General features: G+C 40.2%; 1 protein-coding gene across 1 annotated transcript in view; it reads right to left on the reverse strand.

Moving 5' to 3' along the window:
- Positions 1 to 17,379, reverse strand: part of MTHFD1L (methylenetetrahydrofolate dehydrogenase (NADP+ dependent) 1 like) — a 141,232-nt gene that overhangs the window by 59,347 nt on the left and 64,506 nt on the right. The window contains exons 14-17 of the mRNA XM_075146175.1: positions 8,287 to 8,426; positions 6,580 to 6,621; positions 5,421 to 5,521; positions 4,823 to 5,000 (exon numbers count right to left, since the gene is read on the reverse strand). Of these exons, the coding sequence (XP_075002276.1) occupies positions 4,823 to 5,000; positions 5,421 to 5,521; positions 6,580 to 6,621; positions 8,287 to 8,426 (461 nt within the window). The remainder of the gene's footprint in view (positions 1 to 4,822; positions 5,001 to 5,420; positions 5,522 to 6,579; positions 6,622 to 8,286; positions 8,427 to 17,379) is intronic.

Consider the following 17,379-nt stretch of genomic DNA (forward strand, 5'->3'; position numbering starts at 1 on the left):
AGTTATCTAAACTTGCTTTTAATGGGTCAGTCAACTTTATTTTGAGTAATAGCTTTCTGCTGCAACTTAAAGACCCATACTTCAAGAAAAGTGAACCCAGAAAGGAAGTGAACAGTGATAAGAGAGTTGATATTTTGATATTTTCCATATGTAGCAAGAATATATATTAAAAAAAAAAAGCACAGCTTATTTCATAGAGAGTTCAGGAGGCCTTTAAAACAAACCCATCCTCCAAACACTAAAGAGAAATACTCGGCAAGAAACCAATTCAACAGTAAAATAAGAGAGGTTAGTGTGCAGTGGGGGCAAAAATCCATATTAAAACCACACACTACTACAGTATTTATTACAACTACTGCCAATAATCTTCTAAACTATGTTATAAACTCTGGAGCCTATCATATAAAAACTCATCCTTGCTCCTGAACGCCCCCCCCGCCCCGAGCAATTCCTAATACTGTAAGCATTTCATGGTACACTGTATCTGTTTATGTCCTTTTCTTACACTTTAAAGTAACTACAGTGCTGGGGTTACTTGTCAGAGGTCACTGCTTGTACTTGATCCATGAAATGACACTGGCACACATATGCACTCCCAAAATCACATATGCAGCTATTCTTCGCACTGCCCTCAAAAGATACTTGAAGCTTATTCTGTTCTCATTTCAACTCTTGAAAAATATTTGTTCATCTAATACCAAATGTCAAACAAACCCTTGCTAGAATCAAGTATTAAAAAAAAAAAAAGTACAAGCATCAGCTGCTAGGATAAAAACAAGCTTGCCTGCTTAGAGAAATAAATAAAGAGAACCTGAAAAGCAATCTAAAAGTGGGACTACAGAACACTGTGTCATGTAGAGACACCTGAGGAAGTTTAAACAGACTGAAATGAGATGCTTCAAGCAACATAACCACATTAGCACAGTCTTCTAATTAGACTAGCTTGCTATGATACTCAACAGGACCAACTTAGCTGAGCCTGAGTCCTGAACTGATACAACTGTGTTGTGTCCACCGTCTAAAATCGCTCATTCAGCACATGCTTGGGTATCACTGGACAAGATGGTATAAATGTATAAACATACCTCAGGATTCAGAAAAAAAATCGCTGATCCTCAACTTTTTACCAGTATTTGACAGATCTAGACAAGACTTTCTTGTTCTTCTCACATTATACACATTTGTAAACACCTTTCAAGGAAGTCTTTGTTTCCATGTATACCTTTAGAAATTACATAAAGCACTGCAGAGATGCATGCCATTTGGAAAAAAACCTAAAGACAGCCCAGTTGACCTGGACCATCCTGTAATTAGATGCCTGACTGTATATTAATAATATAGTTTGCTGCAAACTTTGGTCTAACTAGTAAAAAAGGATCTAAAACAGTTTTACATATAGGGGTTTGGGTTTTTGTTTTTAAATACACAGGTTAATGCCTTCAAACAAAACACCAAAATGTTGAATGAATCTATTATGGCTACAGTGGTCTGTGCTGTTGAAAGTTGTTCTATTTATAGCCAGTTTTGGAAGTAAATTCTGATGAAGTTTTACAGACCGAGGAAAATAAAATGCATAGACATCAAAGGACTGAATGGAGACATGGAGTAAAGTGAAGAGTAGAGTAATATCATAAAGACAGAGATATGAATTAAGTGGTAGTTGTTTTATGCAGAATATTTCCCCTTTCAATGTTCCAAAGGGGAAAGAAAATTAAAAAAAAAACCCACCACAGCAAACCCCGTCAAATTTGAGGCAACCAGGACTTCAAAGTATTCAAGTAACTGGACAAATCCAGCAGTCACTGGAAAGACAAGGGCTGGAACTACGTCGTTTCACTTACATCCCCTTTAGGCACAATGACGGAGAGAATTCATCTGTCTAAATCCCATCTTACTACCTCTTCTCTTTCTTAATTTTCTGTCAGTTACCCCTTTGAACACTAGAACTCAGTCCTCAAAACTGCTACATCGAAAAATCCTATTACAACCTTAATTAATATTTAGGCAGACTCATTTGGAAGAGGTGGCTTTTCTTCATGTCCCTATAGGCCCAGTGACCAAATGACCTACCATACCGTACAAGTGACAGCACTGCTGTTTCACTCTCCTCCTTCCAAATGCTTCAGTCCCCATCCTCTGCACAGTAAGAATGAAACAGAAGCCTGAACTTTACACCTTACTGTTTTTGTTGGCCTGAATTTACTTTTTTACAGTATTTAAAAATCTTTATATGTTTTTATAAAATCCCTTCAACATATTTCTGAGGCTTATAATACTTGGGTTAAGTTACGGGATATTAAGTTGATGTAAAGGTGGTTCATTCCCTTTATGCTTAAGATCACGCTGCTTAAGCGACACAGCACAAAAAAATGTGTCTGGGAAAGACATTAAAGTAGAAATCAATCTCATTTTCTTCCTTCATAGAGGCAGAGTCCACCCCTACCAATCCTTTCTACTCATTCATACCACAAGATTGTAAGCTACATAGAATATAGTAACATCAGAGCTTAAATATGGGACTTGTCAAACATTAATGTGCTATCTCTGTAACACAAATGTCCTATGGGGAAAACTATTACACATATTTCTGCAAGAATTTTTTTTTTCCGTTTTATTATGCAAAACCCATAAAATGATATCCTCAGTTTCCTGAGCATCTCATTAGAGACAAACTCAGAAAGGCAGATATATTGTCCACTGTTTGGCTGTAAAAATGTTCCGTGGGCAAAACACCCTGAATAGATGCTGCAGCACTTATATTCCCAAGGTATTTCCATCTATTCTGTGAAGGCAGTGGTTAATACTAATAGGAGTTGGCTGGATTACTGACATTTGGAAAAACAGTGGGGGAGGTGGAAAGAAGAAATAAAATGGGTGCAACAGATACGAGGTACATATCAGGGAGGACAGAAAGTGAAAGACAACAGTAGGGCATATCTACCTCAGGTTGAACTTTTTTCTGGCGAGAAGAATCAAAACAGGAACTTTCAGCCTTTAAAAAAATGAAGCTGAGGTTCTGCTGTTAAAAAATAGCATTCAAACATTTTCTAAAGAAACTTAAGTAGCACTGGGGCACAGGACCTGAAATTTGACAAGGGCTTCCTTGGTGCCAGAGAAGTCTATTTTGCTGCCCAAATTTTAACCCACTCACATTTGGATAGTCAGAAGGTCCTGAGAAATCATTTGTATAGCCTTCTCAGCAATACATCCCTCCAAACGTTCTGCCTGCATGGTGGTACTCCAGCATAGTGCCTTTAGGGGCCCAAGCAGCCCTTCCTTGCAAGCTGCTCCTCTTGACAGCTCACAATGCTGCGATGTTACCTTGCAGATGACTGCAATAAAGTCTCCAAGACATGGAGAAACAGTCACCATCTCTGGCAGACAAAAGATTGAAACTTGGACCACACTATCCTTTGTTAGGTTATCCAACTAACAGCTAAGCAAATTAAACACAAAGCCCAAGCAAGGATCAGAGGAACAATGATAGGTGGAGGAACCCTAGTAACCTAATCAGTGGAAAAACCTAATCAGTGAAAATCAGAGCACATTGAATTGGTTGTTTCCTAAGACCATCCAAGGGGAAGGATGAGACCATTGTTCTTGGTGTGAAATGCACCAAGGTGAGTCAATGGGGGAACTCTTTAATCAGAAAACTTTGCAAACAAAGGGGCGTGATTGCCTACAGCAGCACAGGACTGTTATGGGATCTAGGAAGAAGAGCGTTTTGGGACAGTGTAAAACTTAGGATGGGATTTTTGAAGGGGATTGTAGGAATGTGTAAAGATTGTTAGGGCACGTTTAGTGGAAGAACCAAAGATGGAGAAAGAGAGTAATCAAGGTGGATTGAAGAGGAACAAGCGTGGGGAAAAAATGGAGGGAAAAGGGGAAAAAGGGCCAGTTGAGTGTAAAGGTGTCTGATCAGTAGTTTGTCTGACTGAGCTCTGTGCTTGAGCACCACTGTCTGTCCTCTATTCTCATTAAATCTGATTTCTGACTACCTTCTGCATAGGTGTGCTCTCTGCTCTAGATGCGTACGTATGAACACTAGAGAGCAGGAGGAGAGGTCTGAGTGCCAGCAGGTGCTGTGAGCCATGAACCTCAGGGGCCCATGGACCCTGGTGCCAACAACTGCAGCAGGGCAGGGGCACTGGGGCTGCTCCTGGATAGACTGAGGATCTAAGGCCAACAGCAGCAGTGACCCATATATCGTGTGTGCCATTTTGTACTAGCAGACTCCAATCCCGATCAGCAGGAGAGAAGGAACAGGACTGGGCCGTCTGTGCTCTTCATGTTCGTCTGAGGGCTGTGGGTGTGTAAGCGGGTGCTGGTAAAGGCAGTGCTTTCTCTCTGCGTTGACTTGTCTGGCTGGGCAGATGTGTAGCATGAGCGTGCACGTGCTACCTCTAACATCCTTCTCATACAGAGTGTGAATGCTTCATGGAGCCACAACTTGGAGCAATACCCATGACTGTGAGACAGTAACAATATTTCATTTTAGCTGATTGTCAGGCCAAATATGACTGTGAGATCTTTATCGAGAAGTCTCCCACAATACTTTGTGAATGTTCCACCTACAGACATACTTTTATGTTAAACAAGAAAGTATCAGAAACATCATTCAATGCACTAAATAATGAGCATTACCAGCAAGTATCCTGCTCCTCTGATTAGATAAGCCACAGATTGTTTGTTCTCTCCAGCTTTTGTGATATTAAGCCAAGTCCCTTTCCAAGTATGTTAGATAGCTTTGTGCAATGTTCTTGTTTTAAATCCAACACTGATGCAGCATGCATTCATTAAAAAAAAAAAAAAAACAACTTACCTCCAAGCTGTAGAGATATTTGAAACTGTTTTTCTGATTGGCTGCCTTTTCCACAGCTTGAGCTAATTTTACTGCTCCTCTACCACCAGCCGACCAGTGATTGCAGGGTACAGCATCAAATGCTCCGGATTGCTTTGCAATCTTACACACCAGATCAACCTCAGCAGGAGAGTCAGTTCTGCCAACCAAACAGTTCCATCTCATTATTTTGTTTAATTAGTTCTCTTTTATAACCTTACATACTTTGCCTTATTCTACCATCAGCAGTTGTAAAGCAAGTCTATATAGAAATTGTGCCATATACATAATGCATTTATAGACAGCATGTGTATTTACATGTTTCAGGAAAACTTTTTGTAATTGTTATAGCTAATTAACATGGAAGATTAATATTTCCATAACAGTATATACCTTTTTGGTGGTTTTAAAACCTTAAGAACAAGCTAAGGATTTAAAGGTTTTTATATTCATGATGCAAAAAGGAAATTCTTTAATAGCTTCTTTTCTTCATGCCAAAACTGATTAATTTAAAAACCAAGAAAAGCGTGAAATTTGAACTGTGGATTTACTCATAAGAGTAATGAAAGAATAGACTTACTTGAAGACGTTTAGAGCAACCACAACAGGAACTCCAAAGAGCTGAGTAATTTGAATCTGTTTCTGTAGATTACAGCAGCCATCAGCTACCAGCTGGAGGTTCTGTACAATTAAATAAAAATTAATGGAAATGGTAAGACACATCAAGTCTTCTCCAGCCAAAGATTTTTCCATAAATGAAACCGAACATAAACAGTGCTGATCATGACAGCTGCAGGCAAGTAAAATGCTTCCAGACAAAAATATTTTGGCACTTATCTTATTAGCAACAGACATATTTAAGTAACTAAGCAGTGTCCAAAATTTGTACATGGATGTATTGCTCTTTTCTGGGACACAAGGCAGTGCAAGCTGATGACTGGTTGCCTGTCACGATTGTGAAAGGGCTGTTAGCCGTGTTTGCAAAGTTTATAAACAAGCTACAGTGGTGGGGTGGGGTTTGACATGCAGATGTGTTAGATGCATAGTCTAATCTATATATACATATATACCCCAGACAAAAGCACATTACTGGATTTCCATATTTACTCTTTTACCTCACACTTTGTAGGCCTTGTCTTAATTGCAACAACACACATATCCTTAGCCTGATAAAACCAAAAAACTTGTCTACAGCAAAGAGACAAAGAAAACAAACCTGTAGAATCCACTCTTGTTTGAAGAGTGACATCCAACACCAGACGTGAAGCACAAACAGATTAAACCTGTTGTTTAATGAACAGGTTAAGCTATCATTAATTTCAGGGAGTGTCTTTGATCCCTGCACCACTCTGCTCTTGTGCTGCCATAAATGCCTGTATGATGGACTGGAATGAAGAGCTGATCAGTCTGAAAACTTAGTGGTCCTGGAAAAACTACTGAAAAAAAGTTATTTTTCAGCTAGCTCAGTTCCTCAGTACAATCTACCATGCAGTCACACACACATAGCACACACAAGAGGGATAACACCGAGTGGCTGGGGGAAGATGAGATGGCTTTACTTTTTGGCAATGCCTGTTAAAGGTGTTCACCGAATGTTATCATTAGAGCATGCTATTGTCAAACCTGAGGCCGCACACTATCCAGCCAGAGGAATGAGAAGTTATAATTCTCCATATAACACACTGTTTTGTCCCTTCAAACAAAAACTTCTCCTAAAGTTTTATAATAGTTCTTCTTACCTCTTCTGTGTATTCTTTTTTCAAGGGGGCACCAGCCGTTACCTGGAATAATAAACAACCGAAGTCACCACAGATTGACACTTGTCATAATCCTAAATGGTCAAAAGTGCACTTTTGCTTACTTTCTATACTGCCAGTCAGCACATACATTGCACACAACATCATAGCTTGACTGCAGCTTCTGTTTTATTCCAAGTTACACCGGTACATGGAGAATAGCAATATTTCCTATTGTATTTGGGTAGCAAGATACAGGTAGTGACTCAGCAACTAGTTGTAAAAGATTTATTAGACAGGAGGTAATTGGATCCCATCCTACACGCTTAACAACACACCAGCAGTGCAAAGACAATGGACAGCAATCTCCAATAGCTGGCTGAAGGAATAGCAGTAACATAGATGACTAGAAGAGGAACATCATCTTTGGGTGTCCTGTAAGTACTGTCTGTGGCAAGGAACTGCACGCAAATAATTTACTTTGCTGGAAAGCACGAAGGTATACAAACAGATTATCACCAGGATACTATATTGAGTCTTCAAGGACAACATACATCAATCCCAGGCACTGGACTTAGTCACTTTTGTCCCAAGCATTGGTCTCGGTCCATTTTATAGTTAACCTCCCAGTGAAAGTATCTGGTACTCTACATGCCTCAATGATGCATTATGTAAACAAATGAAAGCTTTATATTTCTAAAGACACAGATCAGACAGAAGAGAGACAGTTATCAAGACATATTTAAGTCCTATTTTTGTTAGATTGAATGATAACACACATGACAATATACCTGCCTTGATACGCATGGAGCAATATCGTTAAAGAAAACTTGCATTAGAAGTGGACTAAAACGATAGAACCTGAAAGACTGAAAAAGGACAGCTCAGCTTTAGCTCTAAGAGACGATTAGCTGTAAGGGAGACCATGCATTCCACAATTTTGTGGCTGTGGAAACAGCTCTGGTATTTTCACCCAGTGAGACTGTTTCCCTGGCAGCATCACTCACTTGCATGCTGCTGGGCAGCTAAAAGTGTTTCTAGGAGTTAAGTGTCTGTCTTTGGCTAGCAGAGTCCGATCTGATTGCATGACTGAGGAGTACTTCTACAACCAGTAACCTGTACAAGTCTCTTCGTGGCTTAAATAGCAAAAAATGATACACTGGTGACTTTTGGTACACTGGGAAAACACTCGCACAATTTTATCAGTTACCATAGCAGCCCTGAGGGATTTAACCTGAGCAGCTTAAAAGGACAGAAGGGGTTCCCATTATTGCAGTGAAAGAAATCTCAAAACCTTCACTAACAATGTCCCCTACTTTCGCTCACGTACTGCAACCCGAACTTTTCTCATTCCTCCTCAGTTGCCAGCTTTCCCAGCCTGCAACTACTTCAGTGCACTTACAAACGCTATTTCAAAAGGCAGGGAAAAGAATATATATACATATTATAGCTTTTTTTTCTAAGGAAACAAACTTCCCTCCCTCAGCAAGATTTAGTACTTCTTCAGAGCTGTTTCATCCCTCTTGTTTCATTTGTGCTTTTCCGTTCCTGCATTACCGTTGGAGGTAACATCTATATAATGAGGTAACTCAGGAGAGATATCTAAATACTGCCCCATAAACTACCCCCAATATTTCTTAAACTAAGATATTTTACTTATTTCAAATATTAGCAACAATTTTATTTTCCAAGAAAAGTGCAAAAACTTACATTTGGCCCACCTCCATGCATCTTCAAAGCCCTCACTGTAGCAACAAGTACAACCACACTGGGAACCAAGCCAGAGGCTCTGCATTTGATGTTGAAGAATTTCTCCATCCCAATGTCAGCACCAAAGCCAGCTTCAGTTACTGTTAAACATTAAAAAACCAAAACAAAACCACAGATAAAACACGCTTTCGGTTAAACACTGGGGGACATTTCTACTTTAGCATACAGTGCATTTAAATATACACCAGTACTCAGTTTTGAATGAACTTTCAAATAGAGGTCTGTTTATATTACTGAGTCCGATTAAAAAACTATTCCCAACTCAGAAATAAATTCTCTTATTCTTTATATGTACAACATGTCATCAAAAGTAGTCACACGGGGAAGAAAATCCAAGCAATCCAAATTAATTGGAATCAAAGTCTTTTAAAAACATCTAGTCCTCTAAAATAGCTATTTCTATGTAATTATATTTATTTAAAATGTTTAAAATTCTTACAGATCTAAGACTTCCCTACATTATTCCTCCTCCCTTGATTTCACTGAAGATGTGCTTTCATCATAATTAGTGGACTTAAACTCTCCTAGGTTTGCAGAACTTCTAATCATCTCTTGCCTTTATGGAGCAGGTGTTTAATTATAAACACAAAACAGCATTTACAGTCATGTCTCAGTGTTGAAGATACTCTTAAACAGTGAATTCTATAATGGGACTTTGCACCAAAGAAGTCAGACATTAATTTAATGTGACTCAGGAAAAAAATCTGTGCAGAATTAGGATATGCCTGGCAAAGTATTTTGAGCAGAGGTACAAATAAAAGAGAAGATAATCTGTATTAAATGATGTCAGTCTCTTCAGAGCTAATTTGCTCTGATTTATCAAATATCAATTATTTCAATTGCCTCTTTTAAAATCCAAGAAATTTCTTTTTATTAGACAAACACAAGCACACAGCACTTTAAAAATTCAAGGGGTTAAATCTCGGGTTGGTTGAAAGTTTGCTGATGTAAGTATTTCCCACCAGAACACACTGAAGAGTTGGGTCAATGCGTGCCTCTGGAAGATGTGAAGGGACTTTCAGCCAGACAAGTCAGGGTGGGAAAATCGCTTGCTTCAGAGGCTCCTGGACCTGACTCCAAGCAGGGCTGGTAATTTGTCCCCGTAACCCCAGTCAGCTTGCAAAAACTAGTAAATTCCCTTTTCTTTCTCTCCCTCTCTGGAAACCTTCAGCAGGGTCAAGGAGGAGGAGGTGCAGATCAGCTCTGCTGCTGTGAGAGAAAGTATCTTTCTGTTGGCAGCCGATGCGCTTTAGGAAGTCCCAGCCTTTGTGCATTTGTCCTCACCCCACCGGTCCTTTTCCACCCCTTCATTTTGCACAGGCTGAAACAATTGCCTGCGTGGCTCTGCTGAGAGGGAGGAAATGGCTGCTGGGGCTGGGGGAGGAAGCAAGAGCTAGCAAACAAGGGGGTAGGCATGTGGGGGGGACCTCTTGACATAGTAACATGGCAAGTGTCATGATTAACATTCTCCAAAATCTTTGTAATAAGTCTATTATCTTTTTCTGAATAGCCCTGAGAAAAACAGACATACCAAACATGGAAACAAAAAAAAGAGGTTTACACAAACACAATAATTCACAGGAACAAAGCTAATGTCAGGATAAGTCATATTAAAAGCAGAGCCAGGGATCACATGTCTGCTTTCCAGTAACCCCCATTCTTCTTCTCCAGTCTCTTATGTGGCACAGTGTGATTAATGAGAACCCTGAGTCAGGAATATATAACCATGATCAATCTTTAATATAAACAACAGATAAACTACCAAGTACTTGAGAGGGTGGGAAAATAATTTGTCTCTTACGGAGATTGCCAGCGTATACACATAGCAGTCTCCTAACATTTCCAAACAAAGTTTCCAGGGAGTTAATCCTTTTCATGCCAAGCCTTTTCAAGGGTCAGTTTTCCTCAGAGAAAGGGGGATTGCAAGTCTACCTTTCAGTGAGAGAAAAGCAGAGATTTCAGCCTTCCAGCAAGCACAGCAACAGCACACACAGCACTTCAGGGCTCTCGGGGAGGTGCTCGACACCCTTCAGGCAGTCTAAGCAGCCAGGGCAAACGCCCAGGAAAGCTGCACAGGGGCACTTATCTGGGTAGCTGTGCATATTCCTCTCTTCTCTGTAATGTTTTTCTTTAATATGGAGGGCAAAATACATATTTGCCTGAACAACCCAAATCCTATATCAACATTTGAAAAGCTAACAGAACACCGGTGTTCCCCGAGGCTGAGTGCTACAACATGGAGAATGGGATTTCTTCACCTGAAGTGGAGGAAAGAGAGAGGAATGTCAGTTCTTTCTCCAGTGTGCGGAAGGAAACAGGATGTAGTAGAAAAGCTGCCTGGATGAAAGTTGCTAACTCCGTTTTATTTCCTCCAAGGAATAGTGAGAAGATAGAGTAATATGCCAAGCTATTATATTTTAAAAATCTTCGTGCTGAAAGACTTAATACAATTACTTTCAGATTGTTTCCTGCTTTCAAATGAAAGCATCAATGAAAAACAAATACAGACTTTAAATGGGAAGTTTCAAACTAGTCTACATTTAGATATTATGAGATAAGACAGATAATCACTTTAAATGTAACAACAGAAATTTAAAGTAATATATGAGTTAATGTATTTCGGTTATCACTTCTCATACATGGGTTGTCAACAGAAGGCAATTACAGATTACAGGTGAACTGCCGAAGATTTTGGGAACAAACATCTACCACCTAAGCAGATGTGGTCTGCTGTACCTCAGCTGAAGGAAAGTTTATGACGCAACCACTACGACCTGCCTACACAGAGTCTTTACCCAGCTTCAGCTCCCCTCCCTGAAAACCTCTTCATCCTGTCCCCTGCCAAGCAGCCATTTCCCAGCCCTGTGAATCCCTGCGACCTGGGCTGCTGCCCTGCAAGCAGGTACGGGGTGAGTAATAGATGTGATGATGCCGGCATGATGTTAACTGCTTGCTTTGATTTCCCAGCCACAAACATAGCAGTTCTAATGAAAGAAAAGAGGTAAATGATTTGCCTTCAGCAAGCTCATAGAAAACACACAGGTATTTGCATTTCCAGCCTGAGAACACAAACCCATGGCAACATATGCTGACCCAGATCAGCGATTTTAGTCCTAGGCTTTGCTTTGCATTCCGGATCCCCTTCTTGCACTGACAAGACTGGACGATGATCCGGACAAGTACTAAAAGATTATTTTCAGGGTGTAATTTTCTGGGTGTATGTCTCACTGCGTGGTCATATAAAGTGCAAAACCTAAGTCTACAAATACTCTGCTGTTTGATTTTATGCTTCAATTTTATAGCCAAAGTATCATAAGGAACATTAGAATGAAGATTAAAAATTAAAATTTCATGTACCAGCAGTGCACTATCATTACATTACTTTTAATAGTGGGCCATAGGTCAAATCTAGCCATTAATACACACACATATCTCAGAAGTAAACTGCATCAAAATGCGCCAATAAGTTCAAATAATTTCTTCTCATAAAAGACCCATGTGAGGGTGACCAAAAGCTAGGCTCATTCTAACACATCAGGGTAACAGGGGAACCTTGTTTCAGAACAACAGTAGGCAAAACACACAATAACTATAGGTCTTTCTACAGGTCATTTACATAACGTCTACTTCACTCAGTTCAGCTACCAAAATAACCAATAAACCATAGATTTCACTCAGAGCAAGAATCCAAAACACATCCAAATCAGGTACAAAAGGGGAAGGAAAAGCTCATAAAAGTGGAATTAGGCAATAGCGATGATGAGAAGTCTGTCAGGCAGTGTAAAGTCCGAACAATTGATACTCTTCATTGAAGTCTCTAATTCCACTTCAGAGTTCAGGCAAATGAACAAATCACTCTGATGGTTTTGTTTCTTGTTTTTAATTACCATAACCTCTTCATGGAATTACTGCCTTGCCAAGCACATCTGGGAATATTTTATCACCTACGCATGACAATAGCTTAAATAGTCAGTGTCACGGTTTAAGCAGCTAATCAGATTTCATCGTCATGCTTAATACAAAATGTAATTTTTCTCTGCCTAAAAATACATCTATCATGCTATAACTGCATAAAGTGCTTCCACATTAGCCTCACATTTACATACTGCTTAAAAGCCTTACAGAAAGTGATGTTTAGAATTTTTTTTTAAAGATATTTCACCCACAATTGAACGTCATGTAAACTGAGGGTAATTTCTAGTGAAAGTAGATTCTCCCTAGTCAGCCCTTTCTATCAACAAATCAATGTCAAAATAAAACATTTTTACTATAAAGGGCCAAGTCAGATGTGTACATGGACACGGATTGTGAGCCTGGATTCCTGAACAATATAAAAGGAAATGGAAACTCTGAGCTGCAAGCTGCCATTTACTCCCCACATGTAAACATATCTGTTCTGGTGCAGCTGTCTGCTGGTAAACTCAGGAAAAGAAGAGTTCAAAGTCACAGAAGCACGTGAACTGTGAACCTGGAGCTGGAGGCATGCTAGCTGTAAAGTACTGATACGTTCTTGTTTAAGTGAAAAATACCAAGGTGCACAACCGCCAAGATAAACTAGGATGATCAGTGATTTATCTAACAGGATATCATATTTTTGTTAGTATAGCTAGGGATGAATAAACCAGATGTTTGTCCATTCTGACTCTGGCAATTTATCTGATGTGAACTTCCATTATTATGACTGATTTTGGAATGTAACAGAGACTTTTTTTTTTTCTTTTTCTTTCTTTTTTTTCCCCTCTCTCCTAACAGAGGGAGTTTTCCTGTTCATTTTTCTTCTGATGCATTCTCAGATGGCATGCAACACAGGCACTTGCTGCTACCACCGCTGGACACAAAGTCCATCAGGAAACTATACACACATATATTAAGGCTGAACATTTTTCATGCCATGAAGAAAATAGTTTGAATCAGTTCTCGAAGTTTTTACCTCCTCATTGGAGGTAACAGGTACTTTTCATCCTTTGCTAAAGAAAGATGCCAGGGCAGTATGTGCTCTGCAGAGGTACGGGCACTGGAGATTTCTGACTGTTGACAACCAATCCATGCTTTTGACCGAACCAGCAGCTATGGCAGTCCTGACTTCTTAAAACAAAAGGATCACACTTCTAACAGCTATTAATGGGTTTTCTTCCACAAGAAGTCCTGACCAAAATAAACTTTATTCCCAGAAAGCAGATTATATGAAGTTATGTTCAACAGTAGATTACCATTCACTCAAGACTCTGCGTGGAAGTCTCTCCAAATGTGGACAGAAAGCAGCCCACCTGCACAGGCACCCCCAGAGAGACACGCTATAAATGCTTAGTTTCTGGTTCCACTGGCCTGCCCTCCAAGCTGCCATACTCAAGCTCTAGCGCTTGAGATCTCTCCTAATAAACATTTCTTTGGAGAAAAAAAAAAAAAAAAAAATCTCCTGGAAATTTTCAACTTCTCCACACAAACAAAATATGTCAGCTGAAAACAAAAATTTACATTCAAGTACTCTGCCATCATACCACATGACAGTAGCAGTTCATTCATGCTGCCTTCCTCCAAAGGAGACTTGTCTCTAGTGGCCCAGAGTCTCAGGCCTCAGCCGAATGTCACTGCCTCCTGGCAGCAAGGGCTGCACAGGGAGCTCGGCTCCCAGGAATACCCTTCATCTAAGTGCTGATTCCCTTGGGTCCCCGTAACAAGCTATTTCAACCTTTTGCTCAGAAAAATTTCTTTTTCCATAAGAGATAAATTTTACCATTGAAATTCAGAGCAGCTTTAAATGAGAAACTAAAGGTTACAGCATAACCTCTCACAGTTATTCACTTTAAATACCAGTTGCTGTTAACTTTCCAAGAGCATCCCATACACTAAACAAACGAATAGGCACGATGACTCACACAGATTATTCCCAGACTATAGACAAAAAACTAGCAGAAAGTTCACTTTATTTACTACAAGCCAGACAGCTGAAGGTAACTCTTAAATCTTGATTCTCTCACAATTAAGGATACAATTCCTTTTTGTGGGTTTTACAGGCCTGCTTATAAATATATGCTGCATATGTTGGATTTGAAATTCGGGGGGGAATCAAACTGAAAACTCCACGAGCTGACAGGAGTGGCACTGTGTGACAGAAAGCATGCTCTGCACAGCTCCACAGCTCTGCTTGCCTCCCCCTCTTGAAAATACACAGAAGTGCAACTGCAGTGATTCCTACCTACAAAGCATCAATTGAGGGCACGGTTTTAAACTGTGGCTGAACCAAATGAGCACCCTGCCTTGCTGAAAGGGCAATTCCTGTTCCCTCTTAATTCTTCCACCTTTCTCCCCTGTTCCTTCCCTCCCTCCCTGCTGCCCAGACTTCCCGCAGGTTTTGGCACTCATCTGATTCGAAGGTAAACTGTTGGAATGTGCTAACCAGAAAACAAATAGAAAAACACAGAATAAAAAAGAAATTTTTTTTTCCACTGGGTTAGATTTGAATCAGCTGAAGTGAGACCAGACAAGTGTCCAAACACGTTCAAACAAGCAATAAAAGCAGACAAGCAGAACCAGGGGAGGGAAGGGAAACACATTTCAACAGTGGCAAACTGTTAATTCATCCCTAGCCATCTTGTCAAACCATACTCTGGTATTTTAAATGTAAAATTTGACATCTTCTCGCAGCTCACTAGTAATGAGCTCATTATTTAGATTTATTACTAGAGATTAAAAACCTGAAGACATCTTACAAACCACAAACAATTCATTCTAATAAAAATAAAGTGAGCTGTATGTGGCTTCACATGCCACTGAATCCCTCTGCTAAGCTGCTGGGTTTTATAGCCACTTTCTCTTAACTCCTCTGTCCTATACTCATGCAAAGACCCATAACTCATAGGCTAAGTGTTGGCCCCTGACATGAATTGTAATGCATACCTGAATACATTAACCAAATATACACAGTTCCCCCTTTTCTAACCTCCTTCTGTTACAATATTAACTAGAAAAATTCAAACAAAAGAACTGCGAATTTTAGGTTGCATCCTTTTACCATTCATAGCACGTTTCCTTTGAGGTAACAGAGTATCATTTGCTCATAAGACAGATGACCACGTTTTTAAAATGGAGCACAATTAATGGCACAGGAATACAGCAATTACATTATCTCATACTTAAGATCGCGGCCTTTGGCAAAGAATTATTAGCCTTCTGGTAATTACAAAATCAAAACCTCACCACTTTTTTATTTGGAGTTGCGTGGAAGGAATAATTAACAGCAGCACTGATGGATCTTCATTTAAGGCCATTCTTCTACAATTCCTCAACTGCAAGGAGTATATTAACTTATGGTACCCACAGTATTACCCTAAGTGCTTAAAATAAATTTCATCACACCTAAACCATGTTTCTCACTGGGTATCTCGCTACCAGACTTTCATTTACTTTCACTTTTAAAAGATCCAGTTGACTGAAGCTCCTGCCACAAATATACCTTTCATCAAACCAAAGTTGCTGTCTGGTGAGCTCTCAGGTTTTGGCTCCCCCTACTCCCCTTGGAAGAGCTACGGAAAATGGACTTTGAACATGCTTTAAGAAGTCATGTTACAAGCATCTGGAAAACACTGACTTCAAGAGGCCGGCAAAGAGCCTGAAGATCTCTTCCCTGGAAAAGTGCTACCCATTTCATCAAATGGCCATGAAGTAACACCTGCCTTAGCAGCAATATTGCACTGATTCATGAAAAAGGAAAGGGAGGACATGAACGATCTTATTCTTGAGACAGAACACCACTTCAGCATACGCCCTGGAAGATGACATACTTTAGATCTAAAGAGCAGCAGAAACACAATCAGGCAATGAGTGATGATACAGATAGTGAATGACAAATATTTTGCAGCCATAGAAGGTACCGTCAAAGACAAAATCCATTTAACCAACCACCACCACATGCTGGGCTGCAGGTATTCATGCACTCCCGCACGCCTTCAGATGGGCCTGGCTGTAAGAGGCAGCGAGGCCAGGAAATCATCTTGCCAGCCACACGTGCTCATCCTTGTTCTCATCACAAAACAAAAGCGCCTGTGCGCGGATGGTGGGAGAGTGGTGTCAGCTGAGGCTATGGTGGACGCCACACAACAAAGAACCACCACTGAATCAGGATGATCAATGCTCCTGTCACTTGGCGCAATCACTCGAGGCGTGCCAGGCACGGAGTCATCAATCACTGCAGTGTAAGCCTACCCCATAATGCATGCAACCATTTGCCTTGGGCTGCTGCCTTGTTAAAACTCCCCCAGACTCTTTACCGAGGCACACATTTTGAGAAGTACTCCCCACTCTGCCCTTCTAAAATCCTGGGGAGTGCTTGGTTATTATGATAATGATTTCACCCATGATTTTAAGCACTGTCTTTTCAGTGTACACATACAGTGAATCCTCCTCCTAGGAGGAGGAATGGGTTCTGGTTTTGTTTCATTACGCTTTGTCTTTGCTAGGAGACAGAATGCTTTCCCTTCGTGATTGGCCTGGGAGAGGACACCAACACTGCTATTCCTGACAAAACTACTGAGCCATGTTTTAGAAATTCACGGAAAAGGTCATCTCCTGTTATGTATCCCCAGGAAGAAGAGTATTCCACTGCACTAGCAGTTTGTCTTGATGAAAAAATGGGCCAGTGAAACATCTGATGCAAAGGCTGTAAATTACTCTACAAGACCATCCCGAGAGCTTAGCTGGAGAGCTCTGTGCTGTGGAAATTCTACAAAGAGTGCGATACATGTTTCAAACACATATAGAATTTAAGAAATCAATACACAGAATGATTTTTCCATGGAGAGAGAAAGTGCCAGATACTGTTAGTAGTATTTTAGGAGATGGGAAAAAATTCCAAGCGGTAAGAACATGCAGCATAAGCCACAGAAGAGCAGACAAGGGTAAAAGAAGGAGGCATGTAACGCCCACTGTGCTGCACAGACTTCATGCAATAGCCACATGCATGGAGAAATACAGCAGGAACAACTTTGGAAATCGTAGAAGCTTTTCAGATGTAAGCCCTCCAGTATTTTTTGGAGA

The sequence above is a fragment of the Calonectris borealis genome, chromosome 3, assembly GCF_964195595.1.
Source record: "Calonectris borealis chromosome 3, bCalBor7.hap1.2, whole genome shotgun sequence".
NCBI classification, from domain to species: domain Eukaryota; kingdom Metazoa; phylum Chordata; class Aves; order Procellariiformes; family Procellariidae; genus Calonectris; species Calonectris borealis.